Here is a 27,865-nt window from a genome sequence, read left to right on the forward strand (position 1 = left end):
CTCCATGTTGTGTAACTTCCTTTGCCATAAATGTCATGAGACATTTCTATGTGATTTTAGAAGGAAGTTGTGAGATAATTAGTTAATCTGTGCGTTTAAACTTTCCAAGAAGCCCCAAGTCAATGTTCCTGCCAAGAAATAAAATCATAAGCACTCTTGGACTAGACCATGTCAAAAAATGTGAAGACATGAACAGTTTTCACCATCTGTCACATTTACATAATGGAGGGCCAGTTTTTTTTTTTTTTTTTTTTTTTTTAGAAATTCATATTTTTATTCAAAAAAGATGCACTAAATTAATAAAAAGGGACGGTAAAGACATTTATAATATTACAAAATGTTTTTATTTAAAATAAATGCTCTTCTTTTAAACTATTTCCATCAAATAATCCTAACAAAAATGTATCAGTTTCCACAAAATTGAGCAGCACAACTATTTTCAACACTGATAATGAACTCTTTCTTGCATATTAATATGACTTCTAATGGATCGTGTGAATCATAGGAATACATTACAAGAATTTGACCAAAAATTATGCACCCCCTGATGAAAATAACATCACAACATTTGTTTCCATCAAGAGAGGCATAAATATTTAGTCAAGATCTTGTATTGACAATCCAAGAGTCAAGCACTCTGTAAAGTCTACTGCAGCACATCCCAAACCCAAAGACTTGAATTTAAGGTCTGGACTCCGAGGTACCAATACATGTGTGAAAGTGATTCTTCATGATCCCTCCCAACCATTCTTTCACAATTTGAGCCTGATGAATCTTGACATTGTCAATATGGCCGTGATGTGTCTTCTTACATGGCTGTTTAAAAAATGAAAAGCTACACACTCCATCAATTAGAGTTAGAAGAACTGTTGCCAAACATATAACATGCTAGAAACATAAAAATCACTGCAATAATGATCCAATTATAAACTATTAAGCATTTGCCTATTTAAATCCAAACAGACTTATTTTTTTTATTTTTTTTTTGGCTGGGTAGTGTATATTAAAACAGCATGTTTGAATATTTTTTCACAAAATTGTTTTTTTTTTACTGTTTTTTTTTTTTTTTATCAAATAAATGCAGCCTCAGTAAGCATAAGAGATTTTAAAAACAGTTTGAAATGTTTGTAACCAAAAATCAGTTGTAACCAATTGTGTGCATAAAATAATTTGGAATTATTTTGGGTTGTTGTAAGGATGCAGATAAGCAGTCATAAGTGATAGTCCATAACAAAAACATTAATAAACTGAGGAACACAATTCTCAACTTGTCTTTCATTTGTAACCTTCATAAAGAATATGGCATGCCGTTGATACCTACAAATAAGTATTTTTTTAAAGTAAATTATTTTAATCAAAATAATGTAGAGAGAGAAATAATTTATTATGATTGTCTTCATCGTTGTGCAGTCCTAATACAAGGCAGAATAGAAAGTAGAGAAAGGAACAAAAGAGATATTACCCAAGATCTCTCATGTCTGGGATTTCACTTATGGATACAGGATTGTTTAACAGCCTGCTGGGACTCACCATGGAGCACATATGGAACATGCTGTCATTGCAGAATAGAAGAGCTGGACGGCACTGTGTGTGTTTGTGTCTGCCTGTCTAACTGTCTGTCTGTCTCCATATGGTCGCCCTTTTTATCTCACCATGAGCGAGAAGTGACTTAAACTTGCTTTCATACAGTATGTTGCAGTAAACAGCATAGCGCCAGATGATGAACGCATGCTGATATTAATCGTGAATATGCCTGTCACTTCACTCTTATTCGGCACATTTGACTTAACTTAGAGCTTCACACCTAAATAAATATCAGGCGCCATCATTTAATAACTGAAGACTCTCAAAATGCCTTTATCAGTGTTAAAAAAAAGTTGTGTGCACATGTATCACTATGAAAAGTTAAGACCGTAATACTGATAGTAATGCAGTCTATATTACCGTTTACTCATCACAATCTCAAACAAACTTCATAATAGGATTCATAAAAGGAACAGATTGGTGGCTAATTGCCTAAGCTTTGTCAGTTGCAACTTTGAGGACACAATTATTGAGCTTTGTGGTCTAACGATCTTCTAGGACAACTTAGAACTTGTCAGCAAGTCTAACGTATACAGCATATAGAATACTTTGTTAGTATGGGGTCAGTGGGAAGTGTGCTGAGAAATGTGAAATAGTGCTTAAGATTTTAGCTTTAAAACCAATTTATTTTAAGAGGGCATATTATGCCCTTTAACAAAGTCTTGATTTAGTTTTTTGGGGCCTACTAGAATAGGTTTTTGTGCTATAATGTTCAAAAACACATTTTTTAATACAAACCTGATTCCAAAAATGTTGGGACACTACAAATTGTGAATAAAAACAGAATTCAATGATGTGGAAGTTTCAAATTTCAATATTTTATTCAGAATACAACATAGATGACACATCAAATGTTTAAACTGAGAAAATGTATCATTTTAAGGGAACAATAAGTTGATTTTAAATTTCATGGCATCAACACATCTCAAAAAAGTTGGGACAAGGCCATGTTTACCACTGTGTGGCATCCCCTCTTATTTTTATAACAGTCTGCAAACATCTGGGGACTGAGGAGACAAGTTGCTCAAGATTAGGAATAGGAATGTTGTCCCATTCTTGTCTAATACAGGTTTCTAGTTGCTCAACTGTCTTAGGTCTTCTTTGTCGCATCTTCCTCTTTATGATGCGCCAAATGTTTTCTATGGGTGAAAGATTTCAGTACCCGGATCCTCCTCCTACATAGCCATGGTGTTGTAATTGATGCAGTATGTGGTCTGGCATTGTCATGTTGGAAAATGCAAGGTCTTCCCTGAAAGAGACGACGTCTGGATGGGAGCATATGTTGTTCTAGAACTTGGATATACATTTCAGCATTGATGGTGCCTTTCCAGATGTGTAAGCTGCCCATGCCACACACACTCATGCAACCCCATACCATCAGCGATGCAGGCTTCTGAACTGAGCACTGATAACAACTTGGGTTGTCCTTGTCCTCTTTAGTCCGGATGACATGGCCTCTCAGTTTTCCAAAAAGAACTTCAAATTTTGATTCGTCTGACCACAGAACAGTTTTACACTTTGCCACAGTCCATTTTAAATGAGCCTTGGCCCAGAGAAAATGCCTGCGCTTCTGGATCATGTTAAGATATGGCTTCTTTTTGACCTATAGGGTTTTAGCCGGCAACGGCGAATGGCACGGTGGATTGTGTTCACCGACAATGTTTTCTGGAAGTATTCCTGAGCCCATGTTGTGATTTCCATTACAATAGCATTCCTGTATGTGATGCAGTGCTGTCTAAGGGCCCGAAGATCACAGGCATCCAGTATGGTTTTCTGGCCTTGACCCTTATGAGATTGTTCCAGATTCTCTGAAACTTTGGATAATATTATGCACTGTAGATGATGATAACTTCAAACTCTTTAAGATTTTTCTCTGAGAAACTCATTTCTGATATTGCTCCTCTATTTTTCGCCGCTGCATTGGGGAAATTGGTGATCATCTGCCCATCTTGACTTCTGAGAGACACTGCCACTCAGTATACCCAATCATGTTGCCAATTGACCTAATAAGTTGCAAATTGATCCTCCAGCTGTTCCTTATATGTACATTTAACTTTTCTGGCCTCTTATTGCTACCTGTCCCAACTTTTTTGGAATGTGTAGCTCTCATGAAATCCAAAATGAGCCAATATTTGGCATGACATTTCAAAATGTCTCACTTTCAACATTTGATATGTTATCTATATTCTATTGTGAATAAAATACAAGTTTATGAGATTTGTAAATTATTGCATTCCTTTTTTATTCACAATTTGTACAGTGTCCCAACTTTATTGGAATCTGGTTTGTATATATTTTACATTGTTGCAGCACCTCTCTTCCCAGTCTATCAGTAACATTCTGTTTAGTTCTTGTCTCTATGAATCCTCTCCTTCCAAAAAACACAATGTGCTCCGACTGGTCAGCTGGAACAGTGTGTTGTGATTGGTCAACTGCTTTAAAGTGTGTTTCTGAAAATATTACACCCCTTATAACCATGTGTTTCAACACAACTCGGCCAGACTTCAACACCCACATCCCCCCCCCCCTTTTTTTTTTTTGCGTATACATTAGTCAAGAATTATTTAAGTGAGAAATATTGCAATGTGTATGTTACCTGAAGAAGACTCAAGACTACAATCGAGACGTTTCAGCAAGTTCAGAAACAGTGCTGACTGATATAAAGAATAACCCTTTGGAGTGACTTTGTGTTTGGAAAAAAATATGTCCTCTTTAATAAAACTGTAATAATATATTTGTATAAAAAATATATATTTTGCTGTATTGGACCAGTTAACAGAGTCAAAAGTCAGATTTCTGTCATCTCTTGAGTCATTACTCAAACAAAATGAGGTATTTCATTACCATTTCCCCTGTAGGAATTTCTGAATTATTATCCATTTAAAGGCATTGTAAAACTTATTTTGGTAAAAAGAGTTCTTGATTTCTTGGTTATTGTCTTTCACATCCTCTTTTGTTACTTGTGGTTTATTATATTTAGCTTTTTATTAATGTTTCCAGTGCAATAACTAATGTGCATAAGAAGCTCTAGGATTTTAAAGGAATTTAATATATTTGAATCAAAGTTTGCTTGCTTCCAGCCAAGTCATTACAAAATGACTTGTGAGTATTGGTTTAGTACTGCAATAGTTCTCTGGTAGAACCGCTTTTTGGCAGAGTTTGTAATGTGGTGTACCACTCATGTCTTGCCGGGAAATTTGGAAAATGTATTTCTTTACTGGTTGATCTTATATTTGAGTACAACATTTTGCTGCTGATAAATGTTGCACTGCTTGCTGAAGTTGACCTTTTCTTGAACACCTATGAGAAATGCAGCCTGCATCAAGTCCAACTTGGTCCCATTCTTATCGAATTGAAATAATTGGACTTGTCTTACCTTAATTTTTGGCAAAGAAAACTTCGCTTCAACCCGAGACTGAATATCTATACAAAACAGATGGTAGGTTACAAAGGAAGTTGTATGGCAACATGTCCAAACTTTCTGTGACTGTGCCCCTACCTGGAAGAAACTAAAGTGTTACTAAAAATCTAATGGAGGCGTGCTAAGTTTCCTGGATGTTCATGGCCAGTGACATGACCCGGTCAATCCATGAGATATGAATGTAGCTTTTCTTTGTGGCACCAATACAGGGTATCATGTGACAATCCACCACTACAGAGATATATTTGGCTGACACTGGCACCCATTTTAAATCCATGTGGGTTGTCTTTAAATGGCTTATTGATATTGGGTAGCACCAGCAGGAAATTTAGGAATGGTTTCCATTAACTGTTTCATGGACCATCAACACCTACTCTCATTTTTGAAGGGAATAATTTTTCTGTTCTTTTGTAAATGTACAGCCAAGATACATCTACTGAAAAAGGCTCCCTATATCATCTCCCTCAACCAGGAACAGATTTCCTTAGTGTAATCTTTTCTCCACTACATTTTTAAAATAGACCAGCCCTTTTCCTAAGCATTCAGTTAAGTCTGTCCAATGTTGCTCCTGGGGGCACTATTCTGCTGACTTCAGCTCCAGTCCTAATTAAACATACCTGAATCAGATAATAACATTTTTCCAGATTACTACAAACTTCCAGTGTTGGGAGAGGTTGGAGCTAAACTCTGCAGCACATTGGCCTTCCAGGAGCAGGATCGGACATCCCTGGTATACTGCATGTCTGCTCATGTGCATACACAATGAATAAAGTGCCAAAGGTGGAGAAGATTGCAAGAATGTAGGAGTGTCACAAAAGAGCTCCTTAAACTGAACCGTTCACTGAAAATCACTGCAAAGCAGTATTCAAGACCGGACTCAATCTCAAGTCTGAGTCAAAGACCATGGTCTTGGTCTTGGTCTAATGACTTAGAGTTGGGACCATGTCGACTCGATCTAGACTTGAACTCAACCCTTTTCTGGTTTCAGTCTTGATTCAGACTCTAATGAGCTGGTCTCGACGACAAAACTGCCAAACATTCATTTTCAATGAGAGTTGCCAATTTTCGATGACAAAAGCAAAAGAGACAGTTGAGAAGAGTAGCAAAACAATAGAGCAAGAGGGCTACAGATTTGGGGCATCTCACGTGCATTAGTATTAGTATAAAGTATTGTTATTTATATATTTATTTTTTTGCAAAGCTGTTTTTTTACAAACAGGATGCTCAGGTCTGGGTCATCAGAGACTAGAAGTCCTTATCTAGAACCTCAACAATACTTTGCACATGCAGTTCACAAATATGTATCCTTCTTACAAACAACATTTTGAACATTATGTCCTTGAGGTTTAGTATTTGAAGTAGTACCTGAATTATATGCAGAAAATGAAACTCCTTGTCCTCAAAAGTGTGATTCAAAGTAGGTTTGTAGTGTGAGTCTGAGATAACCAGGGCTAGTCATGGGGTTAGTCATACACCTCTCTGTACCTAAGAAATGAGTGTTAGTGTGTATGCACTTTAATGATTAACCTTTACACCAGTGTTAGTGAGGTCACAGACGGCAGCTTCTGGTGTAGGTCAGAACACAACAGCTGCTTGTAGGGATTAGCTGTCTGTTTCTCCCTTCTAGCTGTATACATCTCTCTCTCTCTTTTGGTTCTTAACACATGTCCTCATCAGCTCAGTAATTTTCCTAATGACTAGTATCTTCCAGTTTCTAATTACCTCCTAATATACAGTATTGTTCACTTAAAGGGTTAGTTAGAATAGAATCCAGAAGCGCTGCTATGTGAACAATGTAAGACACAGACATGGAAGAGTAGAAATTGTTGAAAGGTGCCCTAGATTCAAAAAAATGAATTTACCTCGGCATAGTTGAATAACAAGAGTTCAGTACATGAAAAAGACATACAGTGAGTCTCAAACTCCTTTGTTTCCTCCTTCTTATATAAATCTCATTTGTTTAAACGACCTCAGAGGAACAGGCGACTCTCAACATAACACCGACTGTTACGCAACAGTCGGGGTGTACGCCCCCAATATTTGCATATGCCAGCCCATGTTCAATGCATTACACAAGGGCAGCAGGTATTAACATCTGGATCTGTACACAGCTGAATTATCAGACTAGGTAAGCAAGCAAGGACAATAGCGAAAAATGGCAGATGGAGCAATAATAACTGACATGATCATTGATATCATGATATTTTTAGTGATATTTGTAAATTGTCTTTCTAAATGTTTTGTTAGCATGTTGCTAATGTACTGTTAAATGTGGTTAAAGTTACCATCGTTTCTTACTGTATTCACGGAGACAACACTGTCGTTATTTTAATTTTTTAAACACGTGCAGTCTGTATAATGCATAAACACAACTTCATTCTTTATAAATCTCTCTAACAGTGTAGCATTAGCCATTAGCCACGGAGCACTATCAAACTCATTCAGAATCAAATGTAAACATCCAAATAAATACTATACTTACGCGATTAGATATGTTGCATGACAAACACTTTTTAAAGATCCATTTTGAGGGTTATATTACCTATGTGAACTTTGTTTATGATGTTTAAGGCAAGCACGAGCTCTTGGGGCATGGAGCACGAGATTTAAAGGGGCTGCGTACCCTGAATCGGTGCATTTATAATGATAGGCAGTTAAAAAAATTAATAAAAAAAAAAAAACTATGGGGTATTTTGAGCTGAAACTTCACAGACACATTCAGGGGACACTTATATTACATCTTTTGAAAACATGTTCTTTGGCACCTTGAATAAAGTCTTTATTTTTGTTTGTTTTTTTATGCACAAAAATGTATTTGTCACCTCATAACATTAAGGTTGAACCTCTGTAGTCACATGGACTATTTTAACGATGTCTTTACTACCTTTCTGGGTCTTGAATGTGGTAATATCGTTGAAGCATATTGGAGACTGGAAGGCTCACGGATTTCATCAAAAATATCTTAATTTGTGTTCCGAAGATGAAAGGTCTTACGGGTGTGGAACGACGTGATTAATGACAGAAATAAAATTTTTGGGTGAACTAACCCTTTAAAGGCTTTATGTACATCTCTCAGCCCTCATGCTGTTAATATGAATTGTACCATCGCTGTGCCAGATTTGCTGCCTTTTGCTCTTGGCATGATGCTGCACTTGAATGTTTCACTCTTGCTGAACTCTTAGTAAGTAGCTAATTTGAAACATCTAACCAGTGCTTTTCATTGTGTTATCATTTCCCTTGACCTATTGCTCAATTCCTATTGTTGAATGAAGCATAAAAAAACAATCTTTGCTCCAAGTGGTTCAACTGATGTGATGTACCTCACTTGCATCTTTCAATTTAATTATTTGGAATTATATTTATTTATTCTGTTGTCTAAATAAAATACAATAAAAACACTATTAATGCCTAATTATGGGTAATGTGTACATTATAAAAATGTTCAAAAAGCCTGCATTTATTCCTGTGATGGCAAAGCTGAATTTTTAGCAGCCATTAATCCAGTCTTCTGTGTCACATGATCAGAAATCATTCTAATATGCTGATTTGCTGATATTGTGCATCTACAATTAGTGGTTAAATGGATCGTTGTTGATCCGTACGGACCAAGCCCCACGGTTCGGCACGCATGCGATTCGCGGATCAATTGCAAGATTAACCACAATAGAGTGAAAGGTTATCATTAGCACGTATTTTGTCTTGCTAGTTTACACATTAAATAGATATAAAAACATTCCAGCCCTAGGAGAGGCAAAAGAGGATTTAATTCGGTAACTAACGCCACACTGTTATCGGTGCACACAGATGCACATGAAAGGCTCGCACGCACACAGGGAGGGAGAGAGGCGCATTTCAGATAGCTCGCAAACTCCAAATTGATTTCTCTTTCGTGTCCTTGGATGGACACATACAAGCATTATGTCAAAATACCCCTCTCGGCAAGTATTCTCGTAAACACATTCGGTTATCTCTTAATTTAATGAGTTGAGAGTTCGGATGTGTATCTGTCGGATGTGAGCATGCATGGGGTCTTACTCTTAAAGTGACAGCAGCCTATAAATACCTGCTGTTGTCTGTCATGTAAATCAAACAACAAAACACAACTTTAACAAAGATTAATCTATATTAAATTTATGCAGTGAACAGTGTCATTTTACATTTAATTATTACATTTCTGTACATGAAAATTAATACTACAGTTAGACCTTATACTTTATTTGTAACTTTGTTGTATTTATCTATGCTTGTAATTGGTGACAGTATTTGTTCTTTTTACAGTCTGTTCACTTGCCTTTAATAATGTATTAGTTAGGTTAGTAGTTTCTGCTGTGGTATCAGAGTAGTTAAAGTGGGCTAACTAAGTAATAAATGCAAAGTTACCCCCCACCCCCCAATTATTATTATTATTTTTTTTTTTTTTTTTGTGCTGATTTGAAAAAATGGTCTGATCCCTGACTTAATAACCATGATATGATCCGAACCGTGGGTTTAATGACCAATTGAACCACTATCTACAATATTATACAATACTAGTGAATTAAATCTTTAAAACTAGCTGATATCTTGCATTTGAACTGAGTTTTCTCTGAAAAAATACAGTTAAGTTTCCTAGCTGAACTTCAGCTGTGCTGGCACAGCTAAAACAATGGGACTTTATAATTGTCCTTAGCTCCACCAATGCTCTATTAGATTATGTTGGAAAACTTTTATGCAATACCTTTAAATGACAGTAGTGTTGGATAATATTCTTTGGTCCAACCTTATTGGATTGCGGTTGGACTGACAGAACTTTCTTTCCGTAATGGGCATGAATAAGCAGGTCTGGAATAATGCTGTCCCTGTTGCTACACTACAGCTTAAGACTCTGCCTTTAATGAGAGGGATAACAGGCCTAGATGCCTGGAGGCAAGGGGAAGCCTTTGGGAATGGCAATATCCTTTTGGAATTAAATTGCCAAGTTCAACTTTGATCCTTTGGAGAGGGGATTTTATTTAGGCCACTATTGGTTTTGCCCCCCAGCCTACCTTTCTCACACAGATGCTTTATACACATATATATATATACAGTACAGTCCAAAAGTTTGGAACCACTAAGATTTTTAATGTTTTTAAAAGAAGTTTCGTCTGCTCACCAAGGCTACATTTATTTAATTAAAAATACAGTAAAAACAGTAATATTGTGAAATATTATTACAATTTAAAATAACTGTTTTCTATTTGAATATATTTCATAAAGTAATTTATTCCTGTGATGCAAAGCTGAATTTTCAGCATCATTACTCTAGTCTTCAGTGTCACATGATCCTTCAGAAATCATTCTAATATGCTGATTTGCTGCTCAAGAAACATTTAATGTGTACAATTGTACAAAATATTTGTGTACAATATTTTTTTTTAGGATTATTTGATGAATAGAAAGTTCAAAAGAACAGTTTCTGAAATCTAATCTTTTATAACATTATAAATGTCTTTACTGCCACTTTTTTACTGCCATGTTTTTACTGCCACTGCATTTAATGCATCCTTGCTGAATAAAAGTATTCATTTCTTTAATTTCTTTTCAAAAAAATAAAAATTCTTACTGACCCCAAACTTTTGAACGGTAGTGTATAATGCTACAGAAGCTTTGTATTTCAGATAAATGCTTTTGAACTTTCTATTCATCAAGGAATCCTGAAAAAAAGTACACAACTGTTTTCAACATTGAAAATAATCATAAATGTTTATTGAGCAGCAGATCATCATATCAGAATGACCTCTGAAGGATCATGTGACACTGAAGACTGGAGTAATGATGCTGAAAATTCAGCTTTGCATCACAGGAATAAATTATTTGTCAAATATATTTAAATAGTGCACAGTTATTTTAAATTGTAATAATATTTCACAATATTACTGTTTTTTTACTGTATTTTTAATTAAATAAATGTAGCCTTGGTGAGCAGACGAAACTTCTTTTAAAAACATTAAAAATCTTAGTGGTTCCAAAGTTTTGGACTGTACTGTATATAAAAAATACACACACACACACATATACATGAAGAGGTGTCTTGAGAATGAGTTGGCTACCATATTTGTGGCCTCAGGGAGTGGTCAACCCCAATGATGTGCTGCTTTCTCTTCATTATCTAATTTTCCCTCTCTTTATGTAAGGTATAAACACATAGAATCACAGAGGGAGCAAGGGTGGGCCCGTCAAAATAGGCACTGGTTGTCTTTTCTTGTTGACAGACGTGTGTGGCCTTCCAGGATTTGAGAAACAGACCTAATCAAAGAGGTCAGAAACCATGACCATCAAGCTTGGCGCAACAGATCAAGCTAATGCACAGCTTTGTTCAAGGCACAATGCAATCTGCAGAAAAGGCTAATGCTTTCTATCCAGATCTCTTGCAATAACGAATTGCCTTTGTGCCCTAAATGAGATATTGCAGAACAGTTGTATTGATTCTGGTATTTTTCGTCATCAAGCCGAAAGGGCCTTAAAAATTTCTGTATGGTGCCATTTTCTAATTGTTAGGTTATAGTTTCTTTATCCATTATGGTGCTTCAGAATCAGGATTAAAATGTATAAGACAAATTGTGAATCGCCACATGACTAAAGCTGTTCCACCAACACACTTTTCCTGCCCTGATTGCGGTTAGCTAACCATGCTGAGAAATCAGAGCATGAAATGGTTTGTAATTGTACTGTACCAAACCGCATACTAATGGAAATGCGATGGGTACTGTTATTCAACAAGCTCAGAACAGTTGGGGCCGATAGTGAAAACAAAGGCATTTTTAGTTCATGCAAGTTTTGGTGTTACAGTATTAAGTAAGAAACAATAAGTGATCATTTGTCTCTACATTTGCTGTGATCTTAAAGGATTAGTCCACTTTCAAATAAAATTTTCCTGATAATTTACTCACCCCCATGTCATCTAAGATGTTATTCTACTTACGGAACGAACGCTGTGCCAGTTTCATTCTTTACCCTAAGTTGAATAGGGAAGGCGTAGGACATACGGCATAAGCTTTTTGAAGAATATGGAAAGTGGAAGCACGTACAAAGGTGATCATTTGTGTTTATAAAACATATACAGTTGTATTTTTTTTTAACATGACCGATCGTTTGGCTAGATAAGACCATTATTCCTCATCTGGTATCGTTTAAAGCCCTTTGAAGCTGCACTGAAACTGTAATTTTGACCTTCAACCGTCTGGAGGCCATTGAAGTCCACTATAAGGAGAAAAATCCTGGAATGTTTTCATCAAAAACCGTAATTTCTTTTCGACTGCAGAAAGAAAGACATGAACATCTTGGGTGACATGGGGGTGAGTAAATTATCAAGAAAATTTTATTTGAAAGTGGATAAAAAAATTTTATTTATCCAATAAGATTCAGAAACAAATTTTGCTACCACATTCTCAAAAATCTTTCTTTTTTTAACAGACCAACAATAAAGGTTGTGACCTCCAGGTAAATTCATCAGGTCCTTACATGCATTTTCATATTTTGAGTTCATCCATCCATCCTCCTTACCACTTATCCTCTCTAGGGTTGTGAGAGGCTAGAGAAGTTTTGATTTGTTCTAAAAAAATTTCCTCAACAAAATCTTCTAGTTTCCGATAAAGCACGTGAAGTTTCACCTCAGATCTGCCTTTGTGTATGTAAAGAATATCCAGTGCTGGGAATCCCCAGTGTAATCGCTTCAGGCTGAATTAGCCTGGATTTAGGGCTGTCTGACGCCGCAAAACACAAAGCAAAGTCAATGAATGACTGTAAAGCAATCACTAAGAACTACAGAGTCTGTAGTTGGGTCTTTTGGCAAGCTGTGTTAGGTCATAACAAAACTGTTTTACTTGCATAACATTTACTTACTGGATAATTATAAAGAAAAAGATTTCTGACCAGTTGATGAGAGCCGATGGACAGTGAAGGGTTAAGTGTGTTTCCTGCAGGAGAATAAATTAAATGTGGCCATAATCACATTGCAGGAATGCAGTCAGTGTACTCTTGTGAAACACCCCCTAAGCCCTGGCTCTGCTCCACTCTCTCAGCGCCTCACACAAAGATGGCTTTGTTCGCTCCCCCTCTCCCCTTTCTCTTTCTCTCTCTCTCTCTCTCTCTCTCTCGACTTTTCATTTCTTTGCCTCCTTCTAACTCTCATTTGCTTTGCTCTATCCCAGTTTTACTTTTCCTCTCAGCCACTTAGTCAATGTTCCTGTTTTCCACTTTTACTTTCTCTCTTTTTCATGGATTCTGGGTTTTTTCCCATACCTTCCCCTACTTTTATTTTGTTTGGAAGATCATATTTCTGGACTGCTGTTTCATTTTGTTCATGTTGTGTAATTGCTTGTTTTCTCTAGAAGAAAAGCTTTATGATTTATGAAGAAAATAAGTTGCTGAAAGCAGCAGCAGTACAAGAAAACATCCTCTTTTTTTACATTGCCGGATGAGAACACTCAAACTATATGTGTTTCTCATATGGGATCATTAAAAATATCAATGGCTAGGTTATCAAAAATGCATTAATTCAAAATTTAGTTCTGCATTGTCAATGATGACAGACTTAGAACCAACCACTTTGCAAAAGCTTGATTGGAACCAGACCAAACTGTCACAAAAACATAACTTGTTTGCTGCTTTGAACATCATGCTTTAGTTTCGTTGTAAGACACTTCCTCAAGTTCATATTAGAGAGACATTGAGAGAACTCCTGTGGAGAGGCAGTTCATTTTCAGTTACTGATTTACCCAGGTGTTGGGTAATTTCTGGTGAATTATTTCCCTCTTGCCTGATCAATTGGATAAAAGACGTGCAAGGACTGGCGGGTTTTCTTCTAGGAACCATCATCTGCTCACATCTCAGAGTGCAGCTGCTGTTCTGTATTCCAGCCACACGTGCATCCATGTGAATATGGAAGTAACAAACGAAAGCCTCTGCATAAACCATGTTTCTCTTAAGATTCATTCTGTTCACAGGTGCTGATTTATCAGTGCCCATTGACGCGTCGTGTATGTGTGTGCGTGCACATAAGCACATGTGCAGATTTCTGTCTGTACTTATGTGAGTGTCATTGTTGAACAGAAACCCCCTTTCTATTTAAGTGCTAAACAGAATGACTCACCCCGTCACAGCTGCAAATGTCCGTACTCTCAGAACTGTGTTCCGCTTTCAGCAGAGGGCATTGCATACATGGGTACCAAAACCCAAACTCCTGAAAGTAAAATGGGCTCTGCATTACACTTTCAAGCTCTTGAGTCAGACCTGGACAGATGACTGTCAGTTGAATTCATCTTTCTAATCCCTGAGGTCTACCCTACAAAGAATGAGGTTAAGTTGAGCTACATGAACTACCCTGACCCTACCTCCCATAAAAAACAAGCCTGCAAACAATGGTGTTTACTGTCAATGGTGGTTATCATCCAATCCATTAAATTTATATCGAAATTATGTAAGGGCAATTACACAACTGCAATCCCCCTTTCTGTTCTTCATTTTTGGCTCTCTTAAAAAGCCACAGTGTCCTCAAATCTCCACAGAGGAAATGGAGCATTTCTGAATCAGAACATTTTTGCTGATGTCCCCAGCCTTGGCTCACAAAGGACAAAACGAGGCCCTTATTAAGCTGCCCCTTTGCCAGGCCACATGGAGGATTTGCTAGTTCAATGGGATCTGCAGGAACAACAAGGGAACAACGAAACTCTTCATCCTGTCAGGAAGGCATGGCAGAGGATCCTAAACCTACGGCCTATTTTTCAAGACAAACTAAGCAACTAATTTGAAACCTGGGTAACATGAAGGTGCAATTTTTTTTTTTTTTACCCAGCGTGTCTAAGCTGAAGCCTCACATTATCTTCACACAGATAAACTTGAAACAAAAGGCCTTGGCTGACTCAATGTTTCCAGCAGGGTAAGGAGTAGAGGGATTTTACAGAGCTGTACCATGTGTCTTGGCCAGTACCGCACTGACTCATTATTAGCAATCAGTGTTGGATCTGGATGGCTTTAGCTGCTGTGGTTCTGCGGGGTAAAGTCTCCCATGATTGTGAGACATTTTTCAAGCTGCTCATCTCTGTAATTTAGCAATTTGGTTTGATTATTGTGGGGGTTTTGTTTCGACTGCACCCAGAATAGCTCAGGCCAATGAGTAAAGGGGGCTTTCTAATGATTTCTGTTTCCTAAGACTTACAACATGCAACTCGTGTGCAAAAACACATTCTGGAGGGGCTGACCCATTGGAGTTCTCTTGGTGCCCAGACGGTCTTACTGATGTGTCCCCCTAATGAGAAGTTTTCTGGACTGCAGTGCTCCAGGTGAAGGGGCCCTTTCTGTGATACGTTATACTGCAGCAGGTTTCACTAAGGTGTTCATTTCAAGAAACCTTTTATCTCCTCCTCCCAGCCCCCCAGACTCCATCTGAGCTCTATAAATCAAAGAAGCAGAGTTGTGGGGGTCAATGCGAGAGCCCTCAAGAGGAATTGTCTCTTGTTCGCTCTGTGCTTGTCCTGGTTCAGTGAGTTGGGCATTGCTAACCGGATCACTTATTTTACATCTGTACTACTTCATGTTCTCTTGTGCTTGTACTAAGTTCTCAAAGCTCTTACATGTAATTTCCAAAAGGGCTCAATGAAAAATGGTGAGTGATAGGCCATGTACACCCCTTCTGAGCTACAGGTTTCCATTCGTTATTTCCTGTCTCGCCAATCTTGCTAGGACTTGCCCCATGTGTTCTGCTTTATGGAGTAATAAAAAAGCGTAATAGCTCTCATCTATTCTTGTTAACAGCACAGTGTGCGCTTGTTTGAGTGTGACAAAGGGTGAGAGAAAGGCTGGATATGAAGTGAATTTGGAGCGGCCCCCTTAAAGGCATATGTAAACATTTACGGTTTGTCTCAAGCTGCTGGTGTGATTACAGAGGCCGTACTGTACAGAGGCAGTCAAATGGAAAATGCAGAGCACATGAGTATGAGTGGCCTACTTGCTGGAGAGCATTTCCCGACCACTCTGCTTCACAGTATTAGCAGGGCGCTGCCTCTCGAAACTAATGTGTTACGTCTGATATAGAGGCTTGTTAGGAGATCCAGTCAACATCCGTCTGCACTCTGTTCAAGTATGTTTATGGGTTTGCTTATCTCCAGATTGAATATATGCCGTAGTACAGGGAAGGGATCAGATTCAGCGGCATTGAATGGCGCAATGGAAACGGAACCAGATGAAGTAAATAATTGTAAGCAGTATGTTCACACTTAGTACTTTGGGATACCAGTCATGTGAAATCACTAGTCAAAGTTTTGAAGGATTTTTCCAATTCAAACCCTCTTGTTTTGATGTGTCATGTGTTTTTGCTGGTTGTTATTGTTACCGGGAACTGGAGAAATCAGTCATGCCTGTTATTACTTCAAGCATGTAAGTTGCCAGTGTGTGGGATACTAATATCACTCTACAGAGGTTGTGCTAGCTTTAGTAAATGCATTCACACTGATGTCAATGTGCAGTGTCAAAGTGATGGACATCCTTCGTTTTCAATGAGAGTTTGCAATTCATACAGATGAGCAATGCAGAGACTACCAGTGGAAGTACCTAGAGCAGAGTCCTGCACGCGGACGGATACCTGACGGGTGTCCCGCCAAATTTTATGTAACGGATGGAATAATATTTACGTGTCGGGTGCGGTGTGGGTCAGACGTGTGGTATGCACGGTTAGACTGTGGGTCCAATAGCCACTATTACAGCCCAATTCGTTGCATTTGACAGCTGCTTTCAAATGGTTCCATGCTTATTTGTGTTCACGTGCTGTCTGAGGACCGTTAAAGGCTTCTAATTACAGCAGGATTTACAGCGCTGAGCATTGCAGCCAATGGCGTTGCATCTGATTGAAAGCTATAGTGATTATTAAACGGAGCGCGCTTTGCTCGCTTTATGTATTTAATATAGGTTATTTACAATTTGAATACAAGTTTTAGAATATTTTTTGTGCTGCTACAAGAGGACCAGCAGCCAGGTAAACACCGCGTTTAAATACTGAGTGAATCTGATAAAATATTTACTAGCTTTTAAGCTTACAGTTAAATAGCCCTACTAAAACATTCTTTGTTCTATTATTTTACTTGTGGTGTTTAATGCAATGATTAATTAGATGCAGTGACATATAATGCCTAATGTTGGTTTTATTGCTTGTGTTGGGCTACATAAGAAAAATCTTGATGTATTAGATTTATGCAGGTCGGGTCACGGTTTTTATGTCAAACTGGTCGGGTCATGTGCGGGCTATAATTAGTTCTTCTGTCGGATATCGGGTCGGGTGTGCTGTTAATAACTGCGGGTGCGGGTTTATCAAACAGGACCTGTGCAGGACTCTGGCCTACAGTGATCTTCCCCCCAATATAGATTCACTGAATGTTGAAGTTTGATGTTCATGTATTTGCCTTCTATTTTAGGGCTCCATAATGAGGTTTTGACTGAAAATGAAACAAGACTAACACCCAGCCAGATGGGAGGTGTTGTTCTCATGAAAAGTCAGAGCTTGAGAATAAAGAGGTTTCATAATAAGCATCACAGCCACAGGAATGACAGTAGCAAAACATAGCTAGATGTGTATTTAGTCATGTTCTACATTGTCTTCTCCCACAAACCTGGCCACATTAAATTTGGCACTCATTTCCTTCAGCTGGTCACTAGGAGTATGTTTTCTTGGGTTTTATAGGAATTCATATTGGTCATTTAACTGCTTCTGTTCTTTACCAAGATTTAAAGTACCATAGATTACAATGGAGGTGCAACCTAAAGGCTCAGTGGAGCCTTTATTTCCTTCCACAAACTTTCCCTCAAATTGATGTCTGTGTGTATACTGTATGTCTGTGTATAATACCTTCATGATGTCAGTCTGTGCCAAAGTTAAACCAACCCATATTTTTCTTGTCAAGTCCGTTGTGGAGTCATTTTTTGTAGCGTTTACCGGAATCAGGTAAACTAGGGAGACAGTGGACAAGGTTGCTCATGGGTCAATGACAAATAAGGATGTCCAAGATAATGAAAAGGAGAATTCTTTAAAAAAGTAGTTAAAAATACAGATGAAAAAGTCTTAAATTGACCTGAATTAACCTTACACCCAATTATCTGATATTTTAGTTACTTACTGACACCATCATGGTGGTCAGGGGTCCTTGATGATATCATTTCTTGTTTTAAGGAGTGTTTTTTTTTTCTAGAATTTGAAATTTTATGCTTTTATGTTTTCTAGGAAATGAAAACCCAGAAAGTTTTTTAATCCAAGGAACAGATCCAGGGCTTCAGCCAATCAGAGTGAGGACGGGGTTCATCTACAACCTCTCCCAGGCCACGCCTTCTACTTGCTGAGAACCCTTGGCTGCAGAACTTAGTGGCTGTTATTGTTCTATTTTTAAGGCCAGTAAACAAATGTGAAATGACTAATGTTTTCTATGTCAGTGTAACACCCAATGCCATCCATTATCTAAAGATAACGAAGTGTGATGATACATTTGAACATCAAGGTTATTTCGATGGTCATTTGATGACTATAGTGACACTATGATGCTATTGAAATTGTAGAGGCACAAAGCATTTAATATTTATCATCCACCATAGATATTCCTAACAATTAAATAATACGATTGCTTTATGATTTCTTACAGGTACAAGCCATGGTTAAACATTGCAGGAACATGTGGTGGATCAGCAGCTTGTTCTTTATGCCAAAAACGAAGGACAGACAGACATAAAGTGGACAGAGCAAACTCCACAGGTCGACGACCAAGCCTCCCCTTTGTAGAACATTACCTCAATTTTCATCTAGTTACAAAACTGCAGCATCAGTCCGCTATTGATTGACAGGCTTAATTTTCCTCTCGCTCATCGTATGATAAGACCGCAGTCTTGGACAAATGCTGCTTGACCCTGACTGGCCGTTGCCATGACTTCTATTCCCATGACTCCTGTTCCCATGGTTCCTCTGCCTTAAAGGGAAGTTTGTCTGATTAGATGAACAATGGTGTTATTTTGGGTGGTTCCTCCTTTTTGACTTGTTTTGCTTTTGGTTGTATATGTGCACATATACGCATTCACACATATTCTCTATATACTTTGTATTTATATTTATGATGCAGTACAGATTTTATACACTTCTAGCATTAATAAATCAAACTGATTTTTAAATTCAAAGTCTTCCAATCTCTAATTATTTTAATTTAATTAGCAGATTCTGCTGACAGTGCAAACGACGATGCCATCTTTAGCTCTCTCCGCCAGCAGATAAAGTCAGTTTTGACAACCCAACCCGCAATGCTGAGTAGGTGTTCTTTCTGTCTGTCTTTCTCTTTCATCCTCTTTCTGTATATCTCTCCTCCCTTCCCCCCATAAGCAGGCTGATAGGCTGAGAGTTCACATGTTTTGACAGATCGTTTAATGGTTGACCTGTGGCGATATCGCTGCCTGTGCCTGTACCGAGGGGAGGAAAACTCCTTCTTTCCCTGCAAACCAGAAGGCTCTGGAGAATAAAACATTCAGGGTGAATTTAAAAATCAGAGCAGAGAGTCATGAGATCCTGACGCGAGTCTAAAATCCATGGTGATCTGTACTCTCTCACATCAGACTTTTTCTAAGTGCCACAATACGAACCAGCCACACGAGGACATGCACAAATGTGCTTGGGGCTTTATTATTCTAAAAGATAACACTGTTGAATGATTTCTGTTGAATATCAGTATATTTAAATTAGCATTGATTCTTTGTTTTAGCAGTGTTTGCTTTTGAATTGATAATTGGATACACATGACCTGAAGTCAGTTCTGTTCAGAAACTTTTGTTTTGTTCTGCTTTGTGAGGCTCATTTAGATATTGCACAGTCTTGAGGTTAAACCAACAAAAACACATTCCCCTAGTTCAAAACTCCCCGAAATTCCCTTTCTGTACACGCATTAGTATAAATCGTTTCAATATTCTGACATTGTGAACTCTTCTTTGTTTACTCATTGCCCTCTGAAACACTCAGAGGAACAAAAAGAGCTGATAGAGGAATTACAAAGTCTATGGTGTGAGTATTGCTCAACTGCGACTTTGGCCTTATTCCTTGTGTCTGTTCTTAAAGGCCCAGTGACCCACAACCCTGGTGTGCATAGACACTGACTGCCGTGTGTATTCATAACAGAATAACTAACAATTACAGCACTTTTCCCAACAGTGACAACCCCAAATACGGGATTGCTGTTATGCTTTGCTGCATTACTATTCTAAAGGGTTGCTTCACCTAAAAACTCAGGGCTGTCGTTAAAGGAATAATTCACTTCAGAATTTAAACTTCCTGATAATTTACTCACCCCCATGTCATCCAAGATGTTTATGTCTTTCTTCAGTCGAAAAGAAATCAAGGTTTTTGAGGAGAACAATCCAGGATTTTTCTCCATATAGTGGACTTCAACAGGGTTTAACGAGTTGAAGGTCCAAATTAGTTTCAGTGCAGCTTCAAAGGGCTCTACATGATACCAGTCGAGGAATAAGGGTCTTATCTAGCAAAACAATCTGTCAATTTCTAAAGAAAAAAAAAGATATACTTTTTAACCACAAATGCTTGTCTTGCACTAGCTCTGCGATGTGCCACGCATTACGTAATCACGTTGGAAAGGTCACGCATGACGTAGGCCGAAGTACTTCCCATTTCCACATTCTTCAAAACACTTACGCTGAATGTCCTACGCCTTCCCTATTCAACTTACGGAAAAAAACTAAACTGCCGCCGCGTTCGTTCCATAAGTAGAATAGGGAAGGCGTAGAACATTCAGCGTAAGCGTTTTGAAGAATGCGGAAACAGGAAGTAGGTTCAAGGCGATATTTTCTGTTTATAAAGCATAAACGGTTGTATTTTTTTTCGAAAATGACAGATCGTTTCGCTAGATGAGACCCTTGTTCCTCGTCTGGTATCGTTTAAAGCCCTTTGAAGCTGCACTGAAACTGCAATTTGGACCTTAAACCTGTTGGTAGCCGTTGAAATCCACTATATGGATTGTTTTCCTCAAAAACCTTAATTTCTTTTCAACTGACGAAAGAAAGACATTCTTGGATGACATGGTGGTGAGTAAATTATCAGGAGAAAGTTTATTTAAAAGTGGACTAATACTTTAAAATATAAAGGCAGCTAATGAAAGAAATATGCACTGAAATATCTACTTTTGAACACTGCTCACCATCTACACTGAAATATCCATTTTGGGTGAACTTTAAAGACCAAAGGTTAAAGCAGTGAAAATGATGAATGTTGTACTACTCAGATGGTCAACTGGCTCCTATCTGCTATGATTGTATTCATGATCACAGCTTTCCTCAGGAACTTAGCATGGTATTCTCTCTCTAAGGGAAATTAAACTAAAACCCAGCAAGGACTGACAGTGCTCGCAGTGCACGGATGCTTGTTCAGTGACGTAGGGAGCAAACATGTACTGAAGACTGCTAGCAGAAGACCCCTCCTGACTGTTGCTACAGTAACAAACTGTCTGTTCTCAAGGGGCCCGTTCTTTCTATCTAGTAGTCCAGTCATTGGCAGTACTTTTGAAAGCAGCACAGAAATTCAAAAAGCCATTGACATCATTGCCAGGGAAAGACATAGTTTAGGGCCTTTCACATCCTTGCTATTGGGCCGGGACAGAATTTTGATTTCCTGTGTTTGAGCACTTTTCCAGGAAAGCAGCTTGAGCATTTTAGCTGGTTCATTAACATCCCCTCAACCCCCCCGTCTCATAGTGTTCAGCTGTATTGGGATCAGTGTGGAATTCAAGTTTGTGGCTTCTAGGGATAAGAATTTATCCAGGGAGAATGTCAAAATATGGCATGAAATAATAAGCACAGCTGTTTGCGTTAGAGTTTATTACCCTGGCTTTAGCAAACTTACAAATACAACTTTTTGAAACCGTTTTGAGAGTCATTCTTTGATCTTTTGTCACATTTATCAAGTCTGTCATTCGTGTGGAAATAAAACACGTCGGTTTGCTTATAAATAGGTATTTTATTGGTTTAAACTGCAATCTGTCGTTACAAAAGAAAACATTGATGTGAACAGCAATAGCTGCTAACATAGGACACATTCAAATGTAGCTCTCTCAATGTCAATCCTGTTAACCTCGAATTTCCACTAAAATCTATATAATGACTCTGGATTACAATCCTAAAAGGTACAAGACTCTTGGAATGTACTGTTAGGCACTTAGCAAGTAGAAGTGGTCCAAAATCTGTAAATAAATACGAATTTTGAGTCATAACAAATCAAAACAACACATGCTTGCTGGCGAACATAACATGGTTTCAAAATGGGCAAAATAAATAGACAAATGCATTTTTAACAATTCCCTTATTAACCGTCCATTTTAGACATGCAGTGATCAAAGGATTGGACCACCGCGGGGTGCGTGAGATTGGAACTATAATGCATTTATTGTCTGTGATTTGTTCAAACCAAAAGAAGTCTTAATGAGAGGATCCCAGTCAGATTTATAAAATCACAGGCACAGGACTGTTATTGTCAAGAAAACTCAGTTTACATTCTAGACGGTCGGAGCCTAATAATAAAGGATTATAGAGGCATAAACATCTTGAAACTGCAGTCCAACATTAGGGAGAAAAATAATAAATAAATGCAAAACAATCCTCTTGCTTTCTCATTTTAAATTAAGTTTCACTTTAAAAATAAATCAAAATGTAGTTACAAAATGTCATTGCAGTATAATATATTAACTGTTGAAACTTAACGAAAAAGGTCTTCACAATCTTACGATTAATACGGAAGATCATAATTTAACATAAAGGAAAATATATTCTATTGTTTCATTATCCAGATAAATACAAACAAAATAAAAAAAATGCTTACAATCAGCAATAAATACATTTTGATAAGTTAAATAAGCACTGACAAGCAAAACTTTCAGTTTGAAAGTTCTCTTTTCCAAACAGAAAATACCAACAATAATTGTAATGATGCAATAATAACTATATTATAACAATAATAGGGGAAATACAATATGGAATTAATGATAGAACATTTCAACGATCTGTTTACAACGAAACAATTAGTGGCCACTGAAGTCACATCTTTAGTGGTAACATGAACAGAAGGAATAAAGGAAGGACGTCCTCTCTCACACATATTCTCTCTAACATAATCCAACAACCAGCAGACACTATTTTAGCAAAGGGATCACATGTTCTAGGGATAATTACCAAGGTGACAGCACAATTAGCACCACTAGACATACAAATATCTCTCAGAATGATTCATACAAATCTAAGATGGGTTTGATTCTTTTTTTTTTTTTTTTTTAAGAAACCTTTTCTACCCCAGATCTCCAAAAAATCAACGTGACTGGAAAAGTAGTAAAGTAATTGTTTGATAGGCACTTTAAGTCTTGACGATCTACCGCCGAGAGTTTTCTGCAAGAAAAGTGGCACTTTCAGGTCTGTAAAGCACATCGTTGCTATAATATTCAGTAGATTCTTTGAACGAGAACGTCCTTGAACAATTTAGAAAACTATACTCTTAAGTTTGAACTAAATATGGATTTGTTTAACATGTTCCACTGAGGATTGAGACCTCAACATTCGAGTGGGCCTAGAGGCGAACAGTTCGGGTTTTTTGCATTACATTGGGCATGTTAAAGACGTTTAGCGAGGCATGGATATTCGCTCAAAGCTGATGCTACAGGGTAATATGGTTTCTGATTTGACTCAGTGGCTACGAGAACACTGTACTTTAGTCCATTTCTCTGCTGTAAACAAACCAAGGACAGGAAGGGATTGCTAGGAGGAAAATTACTCTCTTTCTCGCCAGCTCTTTCTCAACTTTGTCTCTTTCAGGCCTGAAATCTCTGAGGGCAGGTTTTAATCGTCAGAGATGGAGAGTCTGCTGAAGATGGGGAGGCGACGTGTCGCGTCCAGCACAGGTGACTCGGATCCGCTCTGGCTGTCAAGGCTGCTCTGGTAGCCCTCCTGGTCGGAGAGGGAGTCCGGAGGGCTGGGTGGAGACTCGGACATGGGCCTGAAGAAGGAGGGTGTGGTGGGTGAGTGAGGACCGGGCAGATCAGGAACAGTGGTGCCACCTAAACTGGGCCCAAACAGGTTGACGAGCTCTTGACTTGAGAAAGTGAAGGGGTTGCTGGGCCACTCGTTGATGTCTTCGTTGGAAAATATGGGTGGAGGTGTGACAGAGGTTGGGCTGTCCTGGGAGCCACCTGAGCTTGGGAAACCGGCAAAACTGTAGCTGTGATGAAGGCGGGGGCGCTCCATCTTGTTGAAGGCGGAGAGAGGAGGGGGTCCGCGGCGCTCCTCTGCGTTGTGGATGAAGTGGCAACGCGGCCCATACGGGCAGTAACCAATACTGTGGAAGGTGCGACAGAGCTCGGTCTTGTACTTGGGGTGGCGATTTAGACTACGAAGCTCGTGCATCCCATGGGCAAACTGGCACTTGTCGCCATATTTACAAGTGCCATTCTCCTCGAAAGGTCTGCAGAGTTCGGTCTTATAGCGGCTAGAGTTGACCTGGCTGTTTCCGTTGGCACTAATGCATGTGATGTTGCTCGGCCTTAGACGCTCCCCGGTTTCAGAGTAGGACCGGTCACGAAAACGGTTCTCCTTGTTGTTACTGCTCCCATTCATGGAAGCCGAGCCTTCCATCTTGAGACTGTTAATAAATTGGTTCTGCATTGATTTGGAGCTGGTAACGGACACAGAGTGGCGACGCTGGTAGAGTCCCACTGAAGGAGTACCCACCACCTTCCTGTCCAGCAGGGACCCGGTGGGGTTAAAGGGGGTATTGGCACCGGTGGAGGGGACAGACTGTAAATGGGGACTGGAGAGGGGACTGTTGTAGGTCATCATCTTATTGTTCTGAAAATGAAGAAAACAAAACAATGTCTCAAAATTTTGGGCATGATTTTGCTACAAATACCACTAGTGGGAGTTTATTACATGCTTATGGTATTTTCTGTCTTCAGGTCAGCTTTAAGGCCTGTTTTATAAAAGTGAACATTAATGTCCCAGCACTTTTGACCTACCCAGCAATCTCTTTAAAAGTGAAAGGTTTATTAAGTCATGAACGTGCTAGACTCATGTATCATCTGAAATTACTGCAGAAACGGTGCACATTAGAATGATGATTTATTGCATAACCAGTAACTGTAAGTAAGATACAAAATCTTTCTATGGCTTTCTAAAAAATTTAAGGTAAAGGAAAATACAGCTTTGTAATAAAATCTAGCCTATGTGTATTGGGGATGAGGAAAAAAAAAACACCCCAGGCTATGTTTGATTTGTAGGTAGGCCTATATACAAGTGTCTGAGAGATAACTGTGGCCATTGCATTGCATCACACATTTTCTTTTTAATCTTGTTCGCTGAGTGTCAGTACTTTGTCAAGTTTTATGACAATAGTTCAACTAAAACTCAAAATGTCATATACTTGCCCCATGAAATTCTATGCTGAATCGTGAGCAATAGGCCTACCCCAGTTCTTTTTAGGTAAAATGACAAAACGATGTGAGAAATTACAGTCGTTTTAATATTCACATCAGTAATGACTGTTAAATATAATTAGCAGTTAAAAAATGCTATGACATTATAGGGTTGATTTCACTGGTTCTCGCAAGTCATGTGATAGCGACGCTATGTTTAAAAAGGCTTCAGAAGACTCACAATATTGCTTGATTCAAGCGAAACACCACCCAAGGACATTAGCCTCCTTTTGTGTTCATAACACTACATGCAATAGCATGGGTGAGTACATTTTGAAGTTTGTGTCAAACAATCCCTTTAACGTTGGTTTAACGTTTAAAAGAGCGTCTCGAGACCCTTGTGTTCAGTTTCATTTCGCCCAACTGTTTAGAAGCATCCTGAACACCCCCTTAAAGCGTTCCCCTACGTCACAGTTAAGATTGCATGTTCACAGTACAATGTTACATGGCTTTAGAGACCTTCATATGCTCACAACTGACCTATAGATTATCTCAAGAGATGGGGTGAAACTAAAATAATACGACAATTAAATCAAATTGCCTTAATTTTAGGTTAGAACCGCTGTTTGGGATTATTAGAAGTAAATCCATTAAGTATAACCCTTGTTTCCCATGATAGAGAACTTGTTTTATGTCAAATGGCTTATGGCCTTCACTATAGTGTATAATCGAATCGAGAGCAAATAATGCACACCTTTATGTGTAGCATACGTTTAACCGATGACGCATAAAAGGAGATGAATGAAACTATTCTAATCTATTAGATTTCCTTATTCTCCCCTAATCGATTAGCAATCGATGACTGCAGATCAAACATTAGATGCACAAGACTAGATGAAGTTCACAAACAAGATTCTCGTCCCACTCTCTCTCTCTCTCTCTCTCTCTCTCTCTCTCTCTCTCTCTCACACACACACACACGCACAAACCTGAAAAGTTTGACATCGGTGTAGAAAACAGCATCTCAAACCACTGCTACATTTTTATGAGATATTGATCTGTTTCTCAATCATATAAACTGATAAAACTACTTTCCAGAAAAATAGAAATTACCTTATTCGTCACTTCGTAGTCGAAGAAAGAAGACACGACGGTCGCAGTCATTGTCGTATCGGGGGTTGTTAAAAATACTTAAGAGTTGACAAATAGATGGTTTGTAAAGGCACGGTGGGTGTATTCCTGTGTTTGAAGGGTCTTTGATATAGTTCTGCCCCGCAGAGAGCCCCCTCTGTCCTGCCAAAACTTGCGCGCATATCCTTTATAAAAACTTGCGCAGTCTTCCTGGCAGAATGGGCGGGGCCATATCTGACCATGCCTCTTTTCTGCACTTCTCTATGGCGCTCTGAAATGATGTATGGCACTACATTGACTCAACCGATTACGAAACTTCATTTCTACGAACCTTCATTACCATACATTTAATCACAACCGAGCATTTCACTCAACCCACTCAGAGCATTCCAGTTATAGCCAATAAATCTTTAAACAACACAAATATGAGTTTGACTAAAGTGAAGCTGAGAGGTGACATTAGTAGCCTAAGTCATAATATCATACTAATGGACAGTGGATCTCAGTGTGAGCAAAAAAGCTGTATTGTACAATACAAAATAAATAATAGACATTCCAGCTATTAATTATATATAATCTTCAATGATTTTGATTTAATTTATAGTTTATTTAAAGGCACCATATAGAAGCATTATTTAAAAAATAATATCATATGCATTTTAGGAAAGCATGGTCATTTTTTTCTGATCAGAACATTTTAAAGAATGAAGTGAGGGAAAGAATGCATGAGTAATGAAAGATGCATTAAATAATTTGGCTTGATTTAGTCATTTTTAGTACGGCTTTCTTATCTCTGAAATGTGCAGAGATAAGAAAAGCTTCAGATTGTCATGTACGTTAATTGTTATTTTCCTTCAATGGTTAGGTGTTTTTTACAGTTTCTTTTTTTTTTTTTTATGAGGCCAACTAACTCAAAGGCATTAAAAGATGAAAAGGACGCACCGCACAGTATACAGTATGTGCTGGACAACAGCAGCCGGCATATTCTCCTTCACTGCATGCTTCCAGGGTCTTGATCCTGTAAATCCATTGGCATGTTTAGCATGCCCCGGATAGATTCTGGTTTCCTTTGTGTTGTTTTCTCCAAACGTTACACAAAAATAATTTCTGCATATTCAGCTGACCCATCAGGATCTACTGACCTCGATGCTTTGTCAACCACAATGTCACTCGCCAAAGACCCTGACCTTCGGGTTCAGTTTTTATCAGAGCTTTACTGTTATATTCAAAGTATTCACAGAAGTGCTTTTCAAAGTATATTTCAGCTTGTTTTGTATATCGTGACTTTTGTAATCATGTT

At 38.3% G+C, this 27,865-nt stretch overlaps 2 protein-coding genes across 5 annotated transcripts in view; one reads left to right on the forward strand and one right to left on the reverse strand.

Moving 5' to 3' along the window:
* Positions 1-19,258, forward strand: part of rad51b (RAD51 paralog B) — a 71,130-nt gene extending 51,872 nt beyond the window's left edge. For 3 of the 4 annotated variants that reach the window (XM_067384728.1, XM_067384727.1, XM_067384729.1), the window contains 2 exons: positions 18,231-18,394; positions 18,643-19,258. In XM_067384728.1, coding sequence (XP_067240829.1) covers positions 18,231-18,346 — 116 coding nt within the window. In that variant the 3' untranslated portion in view covers positions 18,347-18,394; positions 18,643-19,258. Of the gene's footprint in view, positions 1-18,230; positions 18,395-18,642 lie in introns of those variants that run through there. The other variant, XM_067384731.1, reaches the window with a different exon arrangement.
* Positions 19,259-21,865: 2,607 nt separating this feature from the next.
* On the reverse strand, positions 21,866-26,758 carry zfp36l1b (zinc finger protein 36, C3H type-like 1b). The gene is made up of 2 exons (XM_067384735.1): positions 26,548-26,758; positions 21,866-24,871 (listed from the first exon to the last, which is right to left on the reverse strand). Exons 1-2 carry the CDS (start codon positions 26,596-26,598, stop codon positions 23,867-23,869), a joined length of 1,056 nt encoding a protein of 351 aa, XP_067240836.1. The 5' UTR covers positions 26,599-26,758; the 3' UTR covers positions 21,866-23,866.
* Between the last annotated feature and the right edge of the window lie 1,107 nt (positions 26,759-27,865).

The sequence above is a fragment of the Chanodichthys erythropterus genome, chromosome 4, assembly GCF_024489055.1.
Source record: "Chanodichthys erythropterus isolate Z2021 chromosome 4, ASM2448905v1, whole genome shotgun sequence".
Taxonomy (NCBI): domain Eukaryota; kingdom Metazoa; phylum Chordata; class Actinopteri; order Cypriniformes; family Xenocyprididae; genus Chanodichthys; species Chanodichthys erythropterus.

Bases quoted from the DNA above. Each gene is read 5' to 3' on its own strand.
- zfp36l1b (XM_067384735.1), bottom strand. From the start codon at position 26,598: ATGACTGCGACCGTCGTGTCTTCTTTCTTCGACTACGAAGTGACGAAT. The intron at 24,872-26,547 runs GTAATTTCTATT...CTTCATTTTCAG, and splicing joins ACTACGAAGTGACGAATAAG to AACAATAAGATGATGACCTA.